Source organism: Brachypodium distachyon, chromosome 1 (assembly GCF_000005505.3).
Source record: "Brachypodium distachyon strain Bd21 chromosome 1, Brachypodium_distachyon_v3.0, whole genome shotgun sequence".
NCBI lineage: Eukaryota > Viridiplantae > Streptophyta > Magnoliopsida > Poales > Poaceae > Brachypodium > Brachypodium distachyon.
The window spans coordinates 18,625,056-18,643,547 of NC_016131.3; the positions used below are offsets into that span (position 1 = coordinate 18,625,056).

The window sequence follows — 18,492 nt, forward strand, 5'->3', positions numbered from 1 at the left end:
GCCACATTATCACTAGCAACCCTAATGTAACCCATCTTATTGGTATTATTAATACCGTTCGGATGTTGTTTTTTCTGTTTACATGTGACACATATGTACCTCTACAGTTGATCTTCGATTGTTTCGGTAAGTCGGTATTTTTTCCTATTCTTTCTAAATTTACATTGTATATAAAAATTAATTTAGTTAATTTGGCAAACATTTGTTTCACATACACATATTAGTTTATTTATTAAATTAACTTGCTCTTTAGAAAACTAACTTTACATGTTTTAATTTGCAGGAGATCCATTACCACCTTTGGTTTCTGACTTGGAAATGGCGAGCGCTAACCAGATGCCGAGGCCTGATCTTGGATCACCGAGAGCCGGGATAAGCCCCACGCCGTGCACGTCCTCCACCGCGGCGACCACATGGGCGAGGAGGCATGCGCCAATAGAGCGTGTATAATAGGAAAGGGAGCCTAGAGCCAAGGCACGCTTGATATATGCAACGATCGCGCACACGCTTGTTACTAGATATTAATGAATCATGTTTCGTAATTCCGAGCAGTATTTGTAGCTGGTACCCCCATGTCTCTAGTGAAATTGATACATGTCCTGTAAGAATATTTCAATATTTGATGTGGCCTCCGCCAGGACACAAATACTAAAGGAATTTTCATTGCCAAAAACATATCACGAGAACGCAAAACTTTTTTTTTCCAATATGCATGTCACTGCAACCAGAAGCTCCATTTGCATCTTCTTGTTTTTGCTCTTTCTCCAAATGAGAAAAAGGTTCTATATCTGTAAGTAGACCATGCCGCCTCTGGAATTACTGTTAGCTTACGTAATGGCCAAGTGTGCAGATTGTCACCTTGAAACAACGTCTGCCGTGCACACACATCGTCTCATACTCTGCCAATCCTTCTTGGAGATGATTTTCTTCAGAATCACTTTCAGGTAATGGATTTGTCAGAGTCTCAACAGAAACTGTTGCCCGCGGGCCTGTGACATTTCTTTCTGCGATGTAAAGCCGCATTTTGCAGGCCTTCTTCCTGAATATTTGCAGAGTGTTGATTTTTTCTTCACAAGTGAAGAGTTACTATCATTTTCTTGGTGTTTCGCTGGACCGTGTGGATTCCGAAGTCATGTAAATAAGGGCCCGATTGGAAGCCCGTTTTCGGGCCTAAAACCGGTGTAAAACTAGGACGTGTAACTTTTTCCGACGGAAGGCCGAAAGCTTGATTGGATGGCCGTTTTGGTAATCCTTTACCCCCGTTTCAGGACAATTACAACTGGAAAACAATACAGACCTTTGGAGGCCTGGATAACCTCACCGAGATGGATACACAGAGAGAAACGACGAGATATTTACATCGCGTTGGGCGGCGGCGGGATCGACCGGAGGCGACGCGGCGCCGGGATCGACCGGAGGAGGCACGGCGGCTGCGATGATGGGATCCACCAAGGCAGGATCCAGCTAGCTGCGACAAGGGGATCCAACGGCGGCGGGCAGGATCCAGCTGCGGTTGCCCGGCGGAGGCGGCAGACGAGATCCGGCGGCGACGGCAGATGAGGTCTAGCGGCGGCAAAGATGAAACCGCATCCTTCTTTGATCCGATTTTCTTGTTGTTATTTGATCTGGTATTTTGATTAATCCAAAAGCAAATTGTATGTGCGTCGAATTTGTTGATTTGATCCGATTTCTTGGTTGTTTTCTGTTATGGATTTCTTTGGCGAAATCAAAAGAGAACCGGTTTGTATCTTTTTTCCCAAACACTAAACATCAGTGGGTTTGATTCACCGGTAAACTGTTGTGCACGCAAAAATGCACCCGTAAGTATTCACAGGCGTACAAAATTTACACAGTTCCAAGGGGGGCCTAAGGGGAAAATGTTTTCGTCGGACATTCGGACTCGTCGGTGAAGGAAGTCACGTTGACCGGCTTCACTTCACGTGCAGATGTATGCATCGTTTATTTATTTATTTTTGGAAACAAGATGCAGGCAGCGCTTCCTTTTTCTTTCAGCGATAGATTCGCTAACGTCTACACACCTGAAGGAGGAGCAGGCCTTTATTTAAACCGTGTACTCTGCGATCGCCACGCTCCCTTTTTCTTTCAGCTAGGGATAGATTCGCTAACGTCTACACACATGAAGGAGCAGCCGAGTTGGGTGAAATTTAAGTATGGTGCAGCCGAGAGTGAGGCGACATCAAATATATACATGATGATGCATCAATTTCACAGCTTGTAAATTACTTCTCTCTACATACAACCTGTACTCTCTCACCTCATTTATTATATGACACATCACCAAAAATATCCTTTAAAAGATTTACCAACAATCACATCTTATAATTATTGGAGATGCCCTTAGAAAAGATGATAATGGGTCTCTTCAGTAGTGCAGTCATGAATGAAGCACGCATTCTGTATAAAAATGCTGAATATTCCGAGTTGCGATTACGAAGGACGATCGCTGACTAACAATTGGAACATCTGAAAGAAATAAATCCTCTGTGACAGCCTATGAGTGCTAACTAAAAGTAGTCCATGGTAAAAAAAAAAAAAGAGAGATATGTTGAGTACTTACGTGCAACTGATACTAGATAAAGATCGTAACTGACTGCAGCACAAGGGCTCTGGCACCTTTGCCGGTAGACACTAGCACGACAGTAGTATTTTCCAAAAATCTTAAAAATGGATCCTGACGGCGCCTTAACTCTTTCTGGACGATGGATCTGCAAAACGAAAATAATGAAAGACAGACTAAATTAGAATACAGAAAAACATACTCCAGTTAATATGAAGGCATGACTTAGGAATACTAGCTGGAATATCAATCTATGATGAGGCTCTTGACTTTCCAGGAAAAAACTTACTCCATTAAGCCGACTAGCATTATGCAGCAGCTCCAGGGCTAGGCGCCGGGATAGTCAGCGGCGGCAGGGGCCTGCTCATGCATGCATGCATGGCCCACTCATAAAATTAAATATGTACAGTAATGCACACACAAAAAAAAGTAGTAGGACTACCGGTAGCTATAATTAACTTACCCCTGCAAGTCATATGTGGCACCTCATCGATGTTACACACGAACGGAAGACTGAGGAAGCTCATACCATCCACGTCTGGACGCATGAGCTTGCTGAGGACTTCCGGCCTGTAGTGGCAAAGGCAGATGGGAGTGTCGTAGATTAGTGACCTAATTCCGTCACAGTACTTTCCAGGATTTGTAGGCTTAGGTAAGCTGTAGTTGTTGAAGTACTCGTTGCATGGCATAAGCTTCATAAGCGATGATAGGCACTCTTTTGGCTGCGGCTTGGATGGGGGCGGTGGCACGGCTGGCGGCGGCGGTGCTGCTGGGGAGAAAAACGGTAGAAACGGGAAGCAATTTGGTAACCGCATTGCTGTAGGCTGCGGCTTGGCGGCGATCAGGGCGAAGGAGACGAACACGGCGAGGAGGCATTTGGATGGCGCCATGGATCGATCTCTCGGGGGTACTTTGACTTTATGATTTCTGATACCACAAACGAATGGACTGGTGATCGATTTATAGAGGATGTGTGTCGCCGGTACGTGTTGAGATAATTAAGGAGATAAGCACCAGCTGGTTATGTTCTGTTGGAACTTTTTTCGTATCGGGTGCACGGAATCACAACCTCCTCTGCTCCTCACCAACCTCATTAATTTTAGCAATATATATTCTGGCGAAAATCCAAACAAACCTGGCATGTACATGACCCTCTATGCTTGAGAGCCACTCCTCGTGCTTGTACGATCTGGCCGGTTCAAATTCTGTTGATAGCAAAAATCAGCCTGTAGTCTAGTACTCGAGTTCTGAAGAGTCGGTACTATCCCTGTACAGATTTGTGGCACGCTACAAAATTTCGGCCTGCCCTTTTCACTTGGAGAAGTAATATTTTGTTCTGCAGGGGGCACTGACCGATCGAATTCTAGACGGATCGACCAAAGAGCATGTCGCCAAACAGTTCGAACTGCTAAGCAGTTTCAGCAAATACAGGAAGCACAAAGCCCATGTTATCGACCGTCAGGGTCAGGCCCTGGTTGCTAATGAATAGTACTCTCTTGTTGCCTGCATACCACGATCAGAGCAAAGCAAGTCACAGGCTCAGAGCACTGTTTCGCTGCTACTTGGATGAGTTCGTTGCCGGTGTTCATCGTCCTGCTCGTGGGTGCGGCGACGCTCGAGCTGTCGGACGGGCGGGGACCCGTGCACCCGGCGGCACCGGCGGCATTCCCGCAAAGTACTCCTCCGGCTCCAGTGAAAGGTTCGGAAGCTGTTGTCCGGCCTTTGCCCGCTCTCCCCACTTTACCGCCTCTGCCCGCTCTGCCGCAGCTACCGCCTCTCCCCGCCTTGCCGCCATTTCCAAGCTTGCCGCCATTGCCACCGTTCCCGAGCTTCCCGCCATTGCCACCGTTCCCGTTCCCTGGCTTCCCGGTGCCGGGCGGAGACACTTCCCCGCCGGCCGAGACAACGCATTGTATGAGGCCTCTGCTAAAGGTGTTTCCTTGCGTGGACTATCTCATCAACACCAGTGTGACGGCACCTCCGAGAGCTTGCTGTACTGGCTTCAGGTCACTGCTCACAAACAGCAGCGAAAATATTTGTATCTGTCATGTTCTTACGGGCGACCCTAACGTGACCAATATTATTGGTATCATTGATACATCTCGTATGGTGGCTCTGCCTATCACGTGCGGCACGTTGCCGTCGCTCGGATTGCTCTTCTCGTGTTTTAGTGAGCACAATATTTTCTTTTATTTCCTTTTTCTTCTTTGCATTTGTTGATTTATTTTTCGTTATAATACATTACTGATTTATTTTTTCGTTTTGTAGCCCGACCGTCGTTACCCCCTCTCGCGATGCCTTCTCCGGAGCCAGGTAACCTCCCGTTTTATCCCATTTTCGTCCCGATTTACTTGTTTCTAAGAAATGTTACTTTGTAAATTTTCACACAGCTTTGATGAACCTACCAAGGGGCAAGGTAGGAACTGAGATAGAAGCAGCACGCGATGACAAAGGCGTGTAGAAGAGAGGCACTCGGGTCAAGGCGCTGGAAATATGCAGCGACCGCGCATGCTAAGTTAATTACTCACCCATAATAAATGTCACTAATTTAATAGAAAAATTGTATTAAAGTTGTACTAAATCCGCGATATTTGTTATGAACCGGAGGAAGTATTGTACTCCATTTAGCAGCTGTACTAACTATGAAATTGTACAAGAGGTTTGCTTTATGTATTCTCTTAAATGAAATTAATTAAATCTCTTGAAAATGATTATTAGTGAGAAACGATATATAAACTTTCTTAATTTATCTCCTGCTAGAGATAAACTTATCTTGTACTCGTACTAAATTAAGGACAAATTTAGTACAAGAGAAACTGGCACAACCACCATGTTTCTCACACATAATCATGATCGTAACCAGTATAATTCCTTAAAACACGATTAATTCCAACACAAGTACTCTGTGTTTCTCAAAAACACAAGGACTTTGGCACCATTTATTGACGATCGACACTAATGAAGCTACACATATAACTTCTTCCTAATGACAGTAAAAACTAGCACTATGGTAGTACTTTTTAAGAATCCTTCAAATGTGTCCTGTGCGCCTTATAAGCTTGAATCCTAACCGTTTCTCAAAAATTGCTCTGCAGAAGGAAAATAAGTAAAGAAAAATTAAATCACAATACAGTAAACATCGTTAATGAAGGCATGGTATAGGAGTACTAGCTGGAGTATGAATCTTATCATAAAGCTTGACTACACGGCGAAAAAACACAATTACCCGATTAACCAAATAATTATGGAGCAGCTCCAGGGGTAGGTGCCGGGATCGTCAGCGGCGGCACAGGTCCTGCTCATGGTCCTCTCATAAATATATGCACAATAAAGCACAAAAAAAAACTAGCTTGTTCTGTGGTAGATATAGCTTACCGTCGCATGAGATATCAGTTATCTTGACGTTACAGACATAGGGAAGACTAGCGAAGCTCGGACCAACAACCTTTGGAGGCATGAGGTTGCTGAGGACATCCGGGTAGTAGTGGCAGAAGCAGATGGGCGTGTCGTCGTTTAGTGACCGAATTCCGTCACAACACTTGCCGGGGTTTGTAGGCTTGGGTAAGCTATAGTTGTGGAGGTACTCATTGCATGGCAATAGCTTCATGAACGATGAGAGGCACTCTTTTGGCTGCGGTTTGGGCGGGGGCGGTGGCATGGCTGGTGGCGTGTTGGTGGTGCTGGGGAGAAAAACGGCAGAAATGGAAAGTAATTCGGTAATCGCATTGCTGTAATGGGCTGCGGCGTGGCGGCGAGCAGGGCCAAGGAGACGAACACGGCGAGGAGGCACTTGGATGGCGCCATCGATTGATCTCTTGGGGGGCGCTGTGAAGGATATCACGAACATTTGGCTGGTGTCTCGTGATCCATTTTATATAGAGGATGTGTTGGTGTTGAGATAATTAAGGAGATAAGCACCCAGCTGGTTTACACGAGATTGCTTTGTTAGCATTATTTGTGTCAGGTGCACGGAATATCCCAATTTCTGTTCCAAGTCTGTTTTCTGTTTACTGCCGGCAGAGATTTCAACTCGTTTTCCGTGCCACGGCAGAATCTCGGTAGAGATTGGTTTTGCTGGACGGGATTTATCTTGGGGAAAGGCCAACAGCGGAAACATACAATCAAGGCTAGAGTAAACTGATTTTGAGACTTCATGGGAGAAAGCACAATTTTTGCGGAGGTAGTTGGACCGTTTCGTTGCTCGTGACGAGACAGTAGACTGTGCAAGGCCAGTCATGGCAGGAGTAACAAAGGTGGTAACATAAGTGTCAATTAAGTAAATTTGGTGATGTCGCATGTTATTAATGAGAAGACAGAGATTTGTGGTAACTAGATATGTTACCATAACATCACACAAACCAAAGCAAAATGAGTCTATAACCTAATAAATGACACAATGCATGACACCACATATATGTTACTACCCATTATGAAGATAATAACTTAAAGTAGTAACAAAGACATGTTACTACTCTAAGTTACCATGCACTATGACTAGTGCGGTCATCCCAAACCTATCAGGTTCTTTGTGGAATTTTCTCATGCAGGACTAACAAAGAGAAACACTTGCATTTTGGCTCCGTCTCGGCTTTCCAAATTTTCCTGGAGCTAAAGATTTGCTAGCGCGACCTAATAATTGTGCGGTGTATACTCAGCTTCTTCAGATGCCATCAAGTTCCAACGGTTAGAGTCCACGAGTGATGGATGGAGGCCCTAGTCCTTAGAGCAACTCGAAACGTCCCCTTCATTTCGCATCCGGCCTGCCAAGGTCCAGCCGGTTCCCAGCCGGCGCCCCCAAATGCCTCCCCAAACCAAATTTTACAAATATTGCAAATTAAAACAAGCATATTATTTGATAAGTTTTGAATCACAATTCAAACAAATTTAATCTAATTCAAGCAAACAAATAAGAAAAACTAGACGTTTCCTTGGAGCCTCCACAAATGCTCGACCAGATCATCTTGAAGTTGCTGATGAGTACCAGCGTCTCGAATTTCTTGCCGGCGGGCGAGGAAAGCAGAAAACGCGGCACGCACCTGGTGATTAACATTGGCTAGAGGACCCATCCGTTCATACGGTTCAGTGTGAAACACCGGACATTCCCGCTCGCTTTCAATGATCATGTTGTGTATGATCACACAGGCAGTCATGACCTCTCACATCTGATCTTTCGACCAAGTGAGAGCAGGGTACCGGACGATGGCAAATCGAGCCTGCAACACACCAAATGCCCGCTCAACATCCTTACTGCATGCTTCCTGTTGCATCGCAAACCAAGATCTTGCTCATCGGCGGCGCAAACCAATTTTAACCTGTTGCATCGAGCCTGGGACGTTGTAGAGAGACGGCGGCGCATTGGCCGGATCGAGCAGATTTTCCATCCTTCGTTAGGTTAAAAGAAGATCGGACGGTTCTAATTTGATAGTGGAACAAATCGATGGTCAGAAGTTTTGCTCTTTCGAAGGATTTTCTAGCATGTTTATCTTTTTTGTGGTTGTTCCATCATGTACTTTTAATATATAATAGATGCCTTCTTTAGAAGGCTGCCAATAAACTTACCACAGGAAAACATTTACTCAATCAAAGTGTTTTAAGCTTAGTTACCATTCATAGCTTTCCAGAACACATGTAGAAACTCGTATAGCTGAGCACAAATCAGTTTCAAACATAGTTCGGGGTGGTTGCGACTTCGTTATTACTCCTCCGCACGGATGATCCGGAAGAATATTACTTTAACATGAGATAACTTAGTGCTACAGATTAATAATTTCCTGCTTTTCCAAATATGTGCCAATGGTCACTGACTCACTAGAGAAGTGTCACGGACACGAGGCCATGTACATTGGGCAACAGGGCTTTGCAACAACTAGGCCAAAGAGCTAGTTTGTGGCCCATGCCAACCTGCTGCAACAACAGCATAAAAGGGCAGCTGTATGGAGGGAGACTGTTAACAGGATGGGATTGGCTCTAGCCTATGTCTTCTCACTTCTTCCTGCCTTCCCTTTCCCTTTCCACCCCTGACCCCCCTTCAGCTCTCTCTACTTCGTTCCCAATTATCAACTCGGCCATATGATCGCTGTGGAGCATGTAATTTCCTGCATCACTCCTCACAGGCTGTTGGTGTGACACATTTGTAACACTCATGTGGCGCCTCTCGAGTATGTGTACCCCTAGAGTGTAGTTTCATGTTACAAGCCTCTCGAGTTGTGCCTCATTGAAATCGTAACCCCAATAATAGTAGTTTTGTGAAATTTTGCTCTAAAAAGTAAGTCTGAGAAACCTATTGCTTTTCAATTGGGCCATGTTGGGGAGGCAGGATGGTGTTTGATAACGTAACCATATTGAGGATTTTTACGGTACCCCAGTACTCCATATGTGGGATGGGAGTACCAAACGAATCTAACCGTCCATTTTATAAGGGTAATTTAGACTTTCTTTATCTTGATATAACCGTATTGTTTCTTCTCTCTCGTCGGCCATCAACCGCCGCCACCTCTCCCGATCGAGCGGCGATGACTTTCCGTCTAGTCTGCAAAAGCGCAGCGGTACTAATGAAGTTTCAACTCTCCAGAACCTAGGAGTAGTATATTAATGAATCAAGTCTCAAGAAAATATCCAGATCTGATACTCGGCAATTTGATCTTCCAATTATATTCGTCTGAGAGTCCTTGATCCTTCTAATCTAATACACTGGAGATGGAGCGGCTTAATTTTTCATCAGTTCTAGAAGATGGGGACGAAGGAGGATATCTCCTCAAAACAGCTGCAATGACTTGTAAAGTTCAGTCACTACTGGTGCTACTACTAGTCCATGATCCTCTGTCGAGAACTCTAGCTCCCGTAGGATAAAGCGCGTGATAGAGAGGAACGGCGGCGAGCGAACCATCGGAGAAGAGAAGGATTTGTGTTTGTTGATTACTATTTTACCCCTAGCATTAAGGTACTCCATAGGTTTTAGAAGTGGTAATTCATGAGATTTGTTTTGGAGTACTAGTTAAAATTGGCCGTTAGATCGGAACAAATAGACAGTCTATATTTATTTTAGGGTAATGTAAAAGGGCTCACCATATTACCATACTCTTTGTGTTCTTGAGTTTTGAAGGATCGGTACTACCCTTTTTCAGAATTTTGGCACCCTACAAAACTTCGGACATGTTCTGCAAGCAAGTTGCAACGGTTGGGTATTGGTGATGGAAAATAAGTGTGCATGCATGTGGCATCCGATATCTGGATCCAGTGTATACCACACCATGCACGGGACTGTCAATCTATATTTACGGTGGGCCGGATCAACAGCAAGATAAACGAAGGAAGCAATTGGATTTTCTTCAGCAATAGACGTTACACGATACTCTGTACAACTTCTCAAGTCAGCGTGGATAAACGCCTGGACTAGCGTGCTGTATGAGGAGTACGTGGCGGGCTCGTACCACACAAGGAGCAGGCTGCAGGTACTTCCTCCCGCTGACACCATTTGGCATTGTAGCTGGCCTCGGTGGATCCATCCAAAAGAGAGCTCCAGAAGCATGCACCAAAGAGACTAACAGAGCTGTAGAAGCATGCACCACAGAGCATGTTGCGAGAATGTCGGGAAGCAGTTCGAACTACACCAAACAGTGCAAAGATCATGTTATTGTTTGCATGGTCAGGCACTCAAGCCCAGGTTTGCCACATAAATAACTTGCCCTGCATGCAATGATGAGAGCACAGCGAGTTGGATACCGTAAATAAGAAAACACGGATATGAAGATGTCACTTGTCTTCATCACGCTCCTTCTGGCAATGGCGCTCCAGTCGTCGGACGGGTCCGCCAGGCGGGATGGAATGCTGTCGCGGAGTATTCCTCCGCCTCGTGAAACTGTTCAGCTTTTGTCCACTTTGCCGCCGCTGCCCGCTTTTCCTTCTTTGCCACCTCTGCCCGCTTTGCCTAGCTTTCCTCCTCTTTGCTCGTTGCCGCCGTCGCATCGTTTAGCTCCATTCCTTAGCTTCCCAGGAACATCACCCGGCACCGGCGCAGAGCTTTCCCCGTCGGGTCAACCATCGCATTGCATCGATTCCCTTATAAATTTGTACCCATGTATTCCTTATCTTACTAACGCGAGTGTACCGGCACTACCGATTACACCAGCCAGCACCGGTGCAGAGCCTTCCCCGACATTGCATTGCATAGATTCACTGATCAATTTGTAACCGTGCGTGACTTGTCTTGCTAATGCGAGCGTACCAGCACCAGCGATAGTTAGTTGTAGTAACTTTCAGTCACTCGTGAATGGATGACAATACAAAAATTTGCTTGTGCCACATTACTACCGGCGACACTAATGTGAATCATCTTATTGGCGGACACATTATTGAAGCCATTGCATCCTCCATTTATGTGTGACACCATTGTACAGCTGCAATTGATCTTCGGGTGTTTCACGAAGTTAATATTTTTCCTCTATATAACCTAATCTTCTTGCTAACTTTAAATTGTAATGAAATTTTAATTTAGTTCATTTTTACCACATTTGTTTATCAATTTCAACCTTTTTATTCTCATTCTAAGTTTTTTACTAAAATGTTCACTACATTAATGCCATGATGATAAAATTAAGGCGTGGAACGTTTACAGTTACCCTGATATGTTATTTAAATTTTGGTTTTATTTTTTTCATAGATATTAGGTAACATGTGTTACATCTCACTATTTATAATCCTGATATATTTTTTGAGAAAAATAATTTGGTGATGAATTTTTTAGGGTGGTCGTTATTTTTTTATTACTGCAATATTATTCCTTTGAATGCACAAAAAAGATGATGAATACGTAAATAGTAGTAAAATGAGTAACTGTGGTGAATTTTTTCCAAGCTTCCGAATACTATACTGTTTCAACTTGATACTTCAGGTCTCCGATAGTACGGCTTCATTTGCAAATGGTATTATTTTGGACTTTTGTAAGAATTATACATGCATGACTCCTGGTGGATAGTTTCCAACCAAGATCGCTAAAAGATGTAGATTATTTTCTTAGTAAGATGATTTTGGACTTGTACATATAGCATCATGAAGCTTCATTATTAGGATGATTCATGAAGCTTCCATATGTGAGTAACTACTTCCGGATATTTTCCAACCAAGCTAAGGGCATGTACAATGTTTGATAACCGCTTTCTCTTGTGTGTTCCACGTCATTTTGATAAGACAATAAAACATGTTGTACAATAGGTCATATCTTAGTGCCATATCTTACAATTGATGCCTAAATGAATAAGAGAAAGCGGTTATCTCTTCACTTTTCTCTCTTCCACATCAGCAATTATCTTACGTGTCAGTCTTAAGAAAAGGCTGGCGTCACTCCATTGTACACGTCCTAAGTGATGTTGATTATTTTCTAAATTAAGAAACACCGTGTCAATAATTAATAGTGAGATCTGGACAGTCATATTAATCCCCACATATTCACGAAGATCATTATCTAGCGAACCTTTAGTTTCCCAGCCAACTATAGAATTAAAATATTATATTTTGGCTTAGTTGGAAGAGAGAGAATGAGAGAGAGAAGAGGAGTTGGTTGTAAGCTAACAGTCAGCGGCAAGACAGCTACTAGGCAGGATGTGAGAGTTAGATGTGTGCTAAATGCTAATAAAATAGTATATATTTATAGCTAACTATTGTACATGCTGAATATTAGGCTCGCTAAAAATGACATGACAACATGTTATAACCAGCAGTTGGCTATAGTAATATCCTTATTCTTAGAGATAAAATGGGTAAAGACTAAGTCCGATACTGACCGGATGGCAGCGGCAACTGACGCATCAGCATCAGTGAGTAAAAAATTTAACGGTGCAAGCTGCAAAGCAGAAACGTGTATAGACAGTTTTGCCCCTGGGTGTGTAACACTAACACTGTATCTCTAGTCTGCATGTGGAGAATACTTGCCAGCACTTCTGCATCCTTGGCGTAGTTTTTTTCGAAAACGAAAACTTACAGGGGAAATTTGCTGGAGGACACCGTTATTTTGTGACCTTTGTCAAAACACACCGCCGGAATGTGTTTTTGTCCAGTACCATTACAATTTTGTGGACATTTGTTAGAACACACTGCATCGACTAAAATTGAGAATTTGACATTTTACTTGGGACTACCATCGTAAATCCGATTTTGAAAACATTTTTCCTTTGTACAAATCGATTTTTGACATCTACTAGGGTCCGTCGTTGGTCGATGTGGGCATTCATCACCTTTGTTGTTGCACTCTATAGGAGAGAAAAACGCTTCGAACAAAGAGTTTGAAAGATTCTAGACACATTTGCTAAAGGGTAGAATGATAATTCAATGTGAAAAAAAGTCAAACTTTCCGTTTTGAACCATACAATGTGTTCTGGCAAATGTTCACAAAATTGTAATGGTACTGGGCAAAGACACATCCCAGCGGTGTGTTTTGTCAAAGGCCACAAAATAACGGTGTCCCCCAGCCAATTTTCCCAAACTTATATTGGTGTCATTTAATTAACCTTTTGGCGCGACGGGATAAAATTGTCACCCGCACAAAACTAAAGTTGTCAGCCCACAAAACACGTGACGCGATCTCAGACACGGTCTTCTCAATTGGATGGCCAGCGGATCGTTCACTCCGAGAGACTGAAGGACGTACGTTTGCTCAATATAAATTCCATATTCTATTTATTAAATGACACCAAGAAATTGATACGAACTTTGGAATAGCACGGCGGAACACTTATGTATGTCCCTTATTTTTTTAGGGATTGTATGTCCTTGTAGACTCTCAGATTTTAGCGCGGCGGTCGGAGCCCCTGAGGGAATAGTTTTTATGCGTTCTTGTCGGTTAGACATAAGAAAGGGTCCGATGTAGTTTTTTTGAGGGAAAGCCATCATGGCAACTTTATTGATTGGAAATAGGCTTACATTGTTCACAAGCAGGTTCAAAATAAAGTCTAGAGGTTCCTCAAGCCAAACAATTCGTTGGGATCCAACCGCATGACTAGGTAAAGTATGAGCAACGGTATTACTTTCTCTAGACGAGTGCTCAAAAATAACATGACTAAAGCCTCTAGCTAAAAAAGTACATTCTTCATAGATCGCCGCCGCTGAAGCAATAGAATTACCTCCATCTTGCATCGTCTGCACAACGTCCATACAATCGCTATTGACAACCAATCTGGAACATCCCAATTCTCCCGCCAACATCAATCCATCCTTTAGTGCCCGAGCTTCAGTCGGAAATATTCTCAATACCAAAACAACTACCTGCAAGAAAAACACCATGATGGTCACAAATGACAGAGCTCGTCGATCCTCTTCCTTCTTCAGCTAGGAAACTGGCATCGACATTCAATTTAACAAAATTATCCCTCGGGCGCTCCCAGTCGTGTCTCCTGATGCCTTCCTTCTTCTATCTTGCGCGGAAATAGTTCAAAGCGAGTGCCAAAATCGCCTGTGTGGTCCTTGCTGGCTTGGCAATAGGCTCGTCGCGAACAACCTGCCTGTGTTGCCACCAGAGATACCAGCAAGTGGTCACCAAGAGTTCCTTCAAGCCCACATCAGCATGCAACGGAGCTGATCGGTCCCGCTTATACCTGGGCATTTCTCGGGCTGGGCCGGGTTTCGGGCCGGGCTTGGAAAAGCCCGACCATCATTTTTGAAGCCCGAGCCCGGCCCGAAGCCCGGATTTCTCCCAAAATTGAAGCCCGGGCCCGGCCTGACAAAAAGCCCGAAAGCCTGAGGCCCGGCCCGAAGCCCGGCAACTAACAGACTTAGGCAACAGTCAGCGCATAATCCATATCAATCAACCTTGCATCTCAAAAGAAAATCAATCAATCTCCAGGCTACAAGCGTACAAAACAACAGATGAGAACACACACACACACTCGACGCCACATGCTAGATACACTATGTAGCATTAATCAACAACATCGACATCTAAAAGAAATCAACTCTGTTGGAGATAGCGGATGAGGGAGATCCAGATCGGAAGTTCGGAACCCGAATAAACACGCACAAACAACCCAGATCGGAATTTCTACCTTCAGATCTGCAGCCGAGCAAGGGAACCACGGCGTGTTCAGCACGTGCGGGAGGGAGGGAGGCCGGTGGGGGCGTCACACGGGCGGAGGAGAGGCAGGGGGACGGCGTTGGCGACGTCACGCGGTCGAAGAGGAAGGGGGCCGGTTGTGGCTGGCCATGGCGTGCGCCGCTGCGTCTGGCCATGGTCCGTTGGCGATATAGGTAGGCCCCGCCGCCAGGGAGGTGTCGATTGGGATTTGGTTAGGGTTTGGGAAGATGAGGGTACATGAAGATTTCACGTACGTCAGCCGGTGCATGCGTGCGGGACAGAGGCTTCGATGCCTTGTTGGGCTGGGCTGGATTGACAGTATGCTGTTGAGTGGCCATTTTTCTTATTTCTTCCTGTACAGAATGGTTTGCCGGGCCGGGCCGGGCTATTTTTGGGCTGAAAACTGAAGCCCGAGCCCCGCCCGAAAGTTGTGTCGGCCAGCAAATCCAGGCCCGAGCCCGGCCCGGGTGGTAAGCCCGACCCGGCCCGGCCTGGTTTTTCGTGCCGAGCTCGGGCCGGGCTGCCCATGCCCAGGTACTCCCGCTGGAGCAGCAGACCTTCCAGCACTTCAGAACCTGACCGATCCACGGTGGCAGTTTCAGCAATCAACTCAGCCAATCCCAAATTCTCCCAAACTTCAACAACTCTTGGGCACTTGAAGAAAGGGTCCGACGTAGTATATGAGGCAAAGCACCATTTGCATATACAAAAGCAAGTTCCCATAGAGCATGCATCCACGCTAATGGAAAAAAAAGCAATCTGATGTGGAAAAAATTGGGCTGTGGCAGGGAGTCAGCAGGGGTGTGTCCGTGTGTGTTAAAAAAACGCGGTCTGGGAATTCAAATATATTCTGCACCGCCAAGAGCGCCTGCCGTACGTAGCCTTAGGTTCCGATTGCCGTTTTCAGACCCAATACGGGTGTAACTTACAGCCCAATAAACTAATTCGCTTCCGACGAAAAACTTTGATTGGATGGCAGTATCGGGACGGGAAATTTCCGTCGTTTCGCCGAATCCGAGCGTAAAATAAGCCGCATGTTGGGACCTCCTTTTTCTTTCTGGGAGTTTACTTGGTGTCCAGATTTTTACGCTCGTAAACGTTCTCGGGAAGCGGGGCCTTGAGCTAAACAGACGGTAATTAGATTAATCCACCCCAACCCCCAGGCGTGAGAGATTCCGTCAGTACTCAAAACGAAAAGAGCATGTCGAACAGTTCGGACCATCAAACAGTTCGAACAAATACAAGAAGTACAAAGAGCATGTTACCGATCCATAGTCAGGGTCAGGGCCAGGTTGCAAATAAATACTCCTGTCTGCGTGCAAGGATCAGAGCACAGCTGAGTTAGAGGCTTAGAGCACTGTGTCCTGCTAGAAGAGAGAAGATGGCGCCGTTGATGACTTCGGCGCTGGTCTGCGATTCTCCGTCGTGCTGCTGGTGGCGTCGACGCTCGAGCCGTCGAACGGGCGGCTACCAGAGGTCAGACCTGTGTACCCGGCGGCCCCGCCCTAGGCTGGTTCCGCCAGGCGGGGAAGAAAGAGTCCAATACTTGCGGGGATGCCGCCGGCGAGGAGGATACCGGAGGATCCGTACTTGCCTCCGGCGGTGCCGCCGGGTACACAGGTCTGAGCTCTGGTATTCTCCCGTCCGACGGCTGGAGCGTCGACGCCAAAAGGAGCAGGACGAAGACCAGCGTCGAAGTCAACAACGGCGCCATCTTCTCTTCTAGCAGGGCACGGTGCTCTAAGCCTCCAACTCACTGTGATCTGATTTTTGTTAGATAGTACAGTAATACAGTATTAATCTTGCCTTGTCCGATGTATAGACGTGCTAGTGTCCGAGTTTTAATCAGATTAGGAGGTGTGTTGTTTCCTAAGGCGTTTGGCTTGGGATGCTTCAGTCTCTGTTGGTTCAGAACTAGAGTCTGAATTAGTTTCAGATTTTGTTGATTATCCCCTATTTTGCCTTCTGAAACTTATTTTGTTATGTACAGTCAGAGTTGGGAAGAGAGATGTTACACGTACGACGGGATTCGTACCATGAACACGTACGACAAAACTCATATCAGTAAACCGTGTCTATGTGTGGTCGTAGGAAAATCGTACCCGCATCGCTATATGCAAGGCAATTCCCCACGTTCAAATACGGAACCGGGTGCTTCAAATTTCGTCCGTATTCTTTAATACTATTGTCTAGGAGATGATGTTAGAGACCTGGGTATTGGTACATTTTGACAAATTACAGATTCTCATGGTCGAACTTAAATTGTACTCCGTAATTAATATGGTTAATAACAGCACTCACTACAGTCATATTTGATTGTTCTTATTTTGGACAGAAATTTTTGATTTCCTTGTGATTTCTGGAGTCCCAGATCGCATACGGCATATGCCTGCTCCCCGGAAAAAAAAAGTCTTATGCTTGCATAGTTCTGATCATAAGAAACTTAAGTATGTGATAGAGGTAGTTTGCATTAATTAGACATTAGCAATGTAATTAGAACCAATAATTCAAAGGTGCCCGAGGAATACTATATATCTATTACAATATATTAAATTGGAATCGGTGGTGATGGGTGGGCGCCGTTGGTCGGTGTTAGTCGGTCAAATTACAATCAATATGCCACTGCCCCTTATTTTCTTTCCCTCCCGCTTTATTCACGATTGTAGTAGCAGAAATTCTACGGTTTAGATTTACCGAAAGTTATCGTACGGTCCAAATTTGTCACAACATAATACGAACAGTCCTAAAATAAATCAATCTCCTTAGCATGAAATCCAAAATTCTTCGTATCCATCTCAGTATGGAAATCAATCGAACCTAAACAAAAAATCTCGGTATCAATCTCGGTATGGAAATCAATCCAATCGAAAATTCAATGTCCAGACTTCGCCTCCACCGGCTCGTGCTTGATACACTTTCCGTTGTTCTGTAGCATCTCACGGGTTCTTTTGCTAGTTAATCCTTATGTCTGTAAAATTTTGTGAAAAAAATTCTGAAAACCATGTCAAAAAAAATGGAAATGATATATTAGTCCTTATGTCCGTAAAATTTTGTGAAAAAAAATTAAGGGCCCTATGTACAAAAACAAGTTTGCTGATTTTTACTTGTTTAGAGCACAAAATATATTTACTCGTCGTTCACGGGTTCAAATTGTTTATATTTCAAAAGTTGAGCCAGATTAGTTCAAAAATTTATAAATTTTTCTTGCTCAGATGTTTTGGAAGCTAGCAAAAATTGTTGGAAGCTGAATGATTTTTTTTCCTGAAAGCTGCCAAATCTGTTCAAAGCAAAAAGAAATTTCTGGAACGTTAAGGCTATAATTGTTGAAAGCTAGAAGTACTTTTAAAGCTGCCAGCAATTTGTCGAAAGTAGGGGCAGAATCTTGTTTAAAGCTAGGCGAAATGTTTTGAATGGCTGGCAGGATTTTGTTTGAAGTTGGGAAATTGTTGAAAGCTGGATCAAGCGGAGGTGGTGGATACCGGAATTCATCAGAATGAAAGGCAATTGAGCAAACATGTCGGCCTAAAAAACGAAAAGCTTCCTTATGCTGAGAAATCGACAGCCTGCTATGCTACAATTACAATGGCTGCACTGCACCCGACTGCGAACTACTTGTTCAAATAATCCATGCAAATTAAAACAAAGATTCATGGATAAGCCATTAGGGCATGGATTTTGAAGAGTCCCGTCTCAAAAATCGAAGTTGAGATTAAGCACCAGGCTACGTCTAAATTAAAAGCTGCAAGTACTCCTACATGTAAAACTAAATCTGGCGGCCTTCAACCAGGAGACCAGGACCTAGAAGTCAGAACTTTAACCACGTCTGATGTGTCTACCACAACGATTTAATTCT

General features: G+C 44.5%; 1 protein-coding gene across 1 annotated transcript; it reads left to right on the forward strand.

The window, feature by feature from the left end:
• The first annotated feature begins 4,038 nt into the window (after positions 1 to 4,038).
• LOC112270005 (sulfated surface glycoprotein 185-like) lies at positions 4,039 to 5,254 on the forward strand. The gene is made up of 3 exons (XM_024457607.1): positions 4,039 to 4,748; positions 4,847 to 4,891; positions 4,969 to 5,254. The coding sequence occupies exons 1-3, from the start codon at positions 4,145 to 4,147 to the stop codon at positions 5,037 to 5,039; spliced, it is 720 nt and encodes a 239-aa protein (XP_024313375.1). The 5' UTR covers positions 4,039 to 4,144; the 3' UTR covers positions 5,040 to 5,254.
• Positions 5,255 to 18,492: the final 13,238 nt, after the last annotated feature.